At 47.8% G+C, this 5387-nt stretch overlaps 1 protein-coding gene across 3 annotated transcripts in view; it reads right to left on the minus strand.

The window, feature by feature from the left end:
- Nucleotides 1-1430: 1430 nt before the first annotated feature.
- FMOD (fibromodulin) overlaps nucleotides 1431-5387 on the minus strand; it is a 10830-nt gene continuing 6873 nt past the window's right edge. For all 3 annotated transcript variants that reach the window (XR_001000608.1, XM_011931803.1, XM_011931802.1), the window contains one exon: nucleotides 1431-3300. Coding sequence is in view for 2 of the 3 variants with exons in the window: in XM_011931803.1 (XP_011787193.1) it covers nucleotides 3149-3300 (152 nt within the window). In the remaining variant the exon portion in view is untranslated. The remainder of the gene's footprint in view (nucleotides 3301-5387) is intronic.

Below are 5387 nucleotides of genomic sequence, written 5' to 3' on the forward strand. Positions count from 1 at the left end.
AAAAAGTAAGATGATCTTTTTCCATTTATGACAGCCAGTGACCCACAAGCCTCCTGCATACACCTAATAATCCAACAATACAGGGATCCTCAGGACAGCACAGTGGAAATACTATTGCAAAACTGACAGGTTGGGGAGACAGATGGCGGGGGTCAGATCCTGGCCTTGATGTGTCCTTCCTGGGTGACCTCTGCGTCTTTGTTTCCAGTTTCCTCCTCTGTAAAATAGTGAAAATAATAACATCCATGGTAGAGAATGGCAAAGAGTACTAAATAAGTAAAGCCCTCAGCACATAATAAGACTGATCAAATGGCAGCCTAAAGAAAAAGAGTCAACTGAGCCTGAGGGACTGTCTATTCTTGCTACTCTGTTTCTTGCAAAGCACTGGGTTTAGAAACAAGGGAAGCCTTGCAGCAGGGCTGGCTCCCATTCCTCTTCCTGCTCTGTCTTGGTTGGGATGCTCATGGGAGCTGCTAAGAAGCAAAAACGGAGAGGCAGAGGATTCCTCCTTATAGTTGGATAATTCCTGCCCTGTGTGCCATGTCTCTGTCTCCTCCACATGGCAGCTTCCTCTACTGGAGATCCAAGGCAGAGGGGCCTCATCTGCTGTCCTTGAAGAGAGGATTGTGGTTAGAGCTATGACTTCTTTCTGGTAGTTTCACACACTAGCATTCCTGCCTAACTCTCACTTCAGAGAATTATAGTCAAATCAGTTTACTTTGGCTTAAGATGGAGTTGTGACATTTGCAATATGCTTGGTACAGATTTTAGTGCCGAATAAATATCAGTTGTTATTTCCCTATCAGAAAATAGTGGATTGTTCCGAAGGCACAAGCCTAGTCTGCCCTCCTAACTTACACAACATTTTCTAAGCACCTATCACAACATCGGGCACCTAAAGGCTTTCAAGATATGAACAGAGGATGAATGAGAAAACAAATAGAGGGTAAAGGCTTGTTTTCCTCTTCCAGGGCCAGTGGGCTTTGGCAGGTTTGGCTGCCCTCAGATCTGCACAGTTGCCACTAGAGGGCAGGAGCAGTTAAGACAACAATACCCAGGACCCAGAGGACCCAGAACTAGCCAGATCTAGAATTACTGACTTGGCAAGAGAGGATGGTGGAAAGGGTTGAAAAAAAAAACAAAAAACAAAAAACCCAGTTAGTCTGTATCTCTTGGGGACAATATGGAAGGGAATGTGTAGAGAAGATTGAAGTTAGACTTAAAGAAGAACTTCCAGAACACAGTTTGCTAAGTAGAGCTTTTATATAAGTGACTTTTTTTTTTCTTTTTTTTTCCTCTTAGCTTCATCTGCCCAAACAGAATGGATTAGAAAGCGGGCTCATCAGTCCAAGGTCTACGTGACCTGCGACCTCACCAGGTCCTCCTAAAGTAACCCTCCTGCAGTCTGCTTTAAATGACTCCACTCTTGCAGATGCAATCATAAAATAACTTTATTGGTCAGGTTAGCCACCACTCATGCTTTTCCTGTAAAGAGGATCCTTTATAAAGGCATGATGGTGTTCACATGCAGATGCTTTCTGAAGAGCCCGGGGGCAGGGGGCAGCCTTACCCCTCGCATCAGAGCTCCTTTGTTGAAACGAGCTGGTTTGGCTTTTGTGGATTCCAGGTCTGGAGCCAAGAACATAGTCCAAAGATCCCCTCTTCCTTTCTCAGAGAAGGTGATTCAAAGCACACATAGTATCAGGGATGTGATGGCATCTGGGCAGAGCCCAGACTTGGGCTAACTCTCCTCCACCAGTCCTTGCCCCTGACTGCCCAGATGGCTTCATCCCGACAGTGCCCAAAAGGGCAGGTGGGTTAAGCCCCAGGCAACATTACCTTTTGCAATGGGAAGAACTAAGTGCTCCCCAGCCAAACTATAAAGCAAAAGCCATCTTCACTAATGGGGATATAGCTCAGAGATGTGAAAGCGGAGGGTTTTATGCCCAGTACAGGCAAGATTTGGCTGCTTGGCCTGGGCTTCATGGACCCCAGCCAGAGCTGGTACTTTTTAACTATGGCCTTAGGACAAACCAGGTAATACAGATTAACCACATCCTCCTTCTTTGGGCTAGCAAGTCCAGGGCTGCCTGGAGTCTGTCTCTACCATCAGGATATAGAATCTTCCTGCTTGGATAAAAGGAGAGGACAAACTATGTTTCTCATGCTTTAAAAACCATGTGGCCTCTACCTTTGTGGATAAAAACCCAGGTAGGGTGCTGTTTGGAATGCAGAAAGTGCTGGGCAAGAATGGAACTCCTGGGGCTGTTTTCTTAACTCAGCCAATTTGAGGTGTGTTTGCCTCATTGCAGATGCTGATGATAAGCAAAGTCTGGCCTTTCCTCTTCTGGTCTTATCCATCTTCCAAGAGCTACCCAGCTGCCAAAATATAGCCCTATACATTGATCTAAGCCTGAGGCTGGCTGTCTCCTTCCACGTCAGGTCATGAATATTATCATCATGCTGATGACCTCCAATCTGGTGGCTTTCCAGGGCTGAGGTTAGGGAGGTATAGAAGTGACTCCTGGTGTCCTTTCACCCTCAGACAAAAGTGTGGGTTGTTTCCACAGGTTGCTGGGCAGATGCTCACATGCCTTGGGGTCTCTGACTCTGCTTAAGGCACAGAAGAGGCATCTGTGGAGGAAAGTGGGGTGGGTGAAGTGAATTTCAGAAGAGGCAGCTGGGCAAGAGGTATATTTTGAGAAGCAACAAGTGGGAGCCCAGAGTAACTGCAGGACCAGCCCAGCACAGAGGGAGAACTGTCAAGCGCTGCTCACAGCCAGCCAGGAATTGTTAGAAAAGTACGGTTATATACTATTGCCCATTCCACTTTTAAAGTTCCTTGACCTCAGATCATTGGGAAGAACTTAAGAGTCGTGAGATTTATGGGGTCGGAACATCCAGGGATCCTTCCATCTACTACACTTCTGTCCCTGGAAAAGAGTGAGCTTCTGCCTATGTCCTCAGCAGAAGGCTGCCTGTCCCTGATCCCCCCGCAACCCCACCTACAGGAAAGAAGACTACAGAGGGAGCCCGTGGACTTCCGTCCCATGGTCCATCCTGGACCTTCCAGCAAAAGCCAAACCAAACCATCAAGCCAAATGCCACGGGGGCTGTCTGTCTGCCCAGTACCCGGTGCCAGGGCTGCTCAGATCTCGATGAGGCTGGCGAGGCGCAGGCAGAGGGGAGCGTCGGCAGGCATGGCGCTGCGCTTGATCTCATTCCCGTCCAGGCGCAGCACCTGCAGCTTGGAGAAGTTCACGACGTCCACCACGGTGCAGAAGCTGCTGATGGAGAACTCTGTGGGGACAAGAGGAGCACGGGTCGGGGAGAGAAGTCCCGATTACGAACCCGAAGCCACAGTGAGATTTGCCTCTGTGAAGCAGTTCAGATAAAAGGAATGGAACGTGCGGGTGGAGGGCCGATATTTTCCAGGACTGGAGTCATACTGACTGACGCCACTAGGGGCAGAACTAGGGACAGAGTGAGGACTGTGCCTGCGTCTGCAGCTCACCTCCTAACCAGGAACCTGAACTTTACTCTGCAGGGTCAGGAATGTTCTTAAGTGTCCTTCCCCCTGGGACCTTTTTTCTTTCTCTTTCTTTCTTTCTTCCTTTCTTTTTCTTCCTTTCTTCCTTCCTTCCTGTCTTTTTCTTTCTTTCTTTCTTTCTTTCTTTCTTTCTTTCTTTCTTTCTTTCTTTCTTTCTTTCCTTCTCTCTCTCTCTCTCTCTCTCTTTCCTTCCTTCCGGCAGGGTTGGGGGGCATGGGGGGGAAGCTGTGGGCAGCAGTGGGAAGCAGAGGGTAGCCAAAGACCAACTGTAGACACCTTGAAGTACTTGATTGCTTTTGGAGAGGGAGGGATTTGCTGAATTGCTGTGAGAAAGAAGACTGGGGAAATGGAAGGACTTAAATCTTAAATATCTCCTGCTACTTTGCAGATAGAAAAAGTGGCAGGAAATTAAAGAGAGAAAGCCTGGGCCAAGAGACAAGTGTCTTTGTGTGTCAGGGCTTTGAGGGGGTTGCATGTCTCCATTCTAAATACTGCTGGAACAGTGAGCAAGGCTCTGAGTTTAAAGGAAGCTGGAGACTCATAGAGCACTGGGGCTGCTAGGGACCTCAAAAGTCAAATAAATAATTTCCCTGCCTCCTGCATTTAATATGATTACAATCTACTCCCTCTTTTAAACCTCAGAAAAAGTCTCCTAAGATTTTCCCCTAAACCGCAGAATTCTAATAGAGACAACAGTTCTGCTTGCTCGGTTTTAGCATAAATGTTTCTGTTGCTATTAACCCTGTTCTCCCTCTGGTTGTCCTCTTCGACAAATCAACCACTCTGCCTCCAGTCTGCTGGGTCAGTAACTTGAAAGGAAAAGCCAAGAACTCAGCTAAAACTCCAGCAGAGACAGCAAAAGTCACCACTGAAAGCTGAGGAAGCCTCGTAGGGCTGTCTTTAACCATGATGAATGAGGCTTTCAGGAAACTTGCTCCTGTTGTCATTCTCTGCAAAGGGGGTTTGAAATAAAGTTACCCTTTGGGTCTTGAGGTTAGGATTGTCCATGGACACATCCCTAGCAGCTGTAATACTTGGGTAGACCCAGAGCTGGGACATGCCATTTCTGTACCAGAGGCATCCCTCGGTTTGCAGCAGTGGTCAGGAGGTGTGTCAGTCTGGGGCCAGGCAACAGGAGAGGGAGGGGGCTTTTCTAACTCTATTCTTAGGGGTGGCCATGAGGGCTCCCATTGGGGGAGGTTATAGTTATGAAGAAGACAGTTCCAAGAAAGACAGTATGAAGAATTTAAGAGGCTGATGAACAAAGTGTTTTAAATCAGCATTTTCAATGGTTTTCAGTCTCTGTTAAGCACAGACCAAGATGAGATGAGGTGAGGTTGCAGCAAATTAACTTCTACTGCAGACGTAACCAGAAAATCTAGGCCCAAAGAAAATTAAGACACTGAGAAAAGCAGCGGAAACTGGGAAATACCTGTCTTTGGAAAATACTCCCGGTGGGGTAGAATTTCTGGAATGCTTTTGGATGTTTCCTTTCTGGTCCCAAGGACTAGACTAAGTGGCCTCTGAGTGGGCAGGTTGGGGGCAGAGCCTAGACCGGGCTGGATCTATGTTATCTGTGTACAAGCAGAGCAGTGGGGTGAGGAGAAGCAGCAAAATGGCCCAGCTTAAGTATCACTTCCCGCCCTATTTAGGAGGGAACTGCAGGCTCTGTGATAGATTCTCTTCCAGCCTGGAGCCCGCAGACTGTCTGCTAAAATTCCGGATCCCAGCTGTGGATAGGTAAATATGGGGCATACTTGTGGGGAGCTAGACACACAGTGTATATGGATTCTAGCCACACACTGGGTACTGTGAGCCACACCCCGCCCCCCCTTCC

The sequence above is a fragment of the Colobus angolensis genome, unplaced genomic scaffold (genome assembly GCF_000951035.1).
Source record: "Colobus angolensis palliatus isolate OR3802 unplaced genomic scaffold, Cang.pa_1.0 Scaffold91, whole genome shotgun sequence".
Lineage (NCBI taxonomy): Eukaryota > Metazoa > Chordata > Mammalia > Primates > Cercopithecidae > Colobus > Colobus angolensis.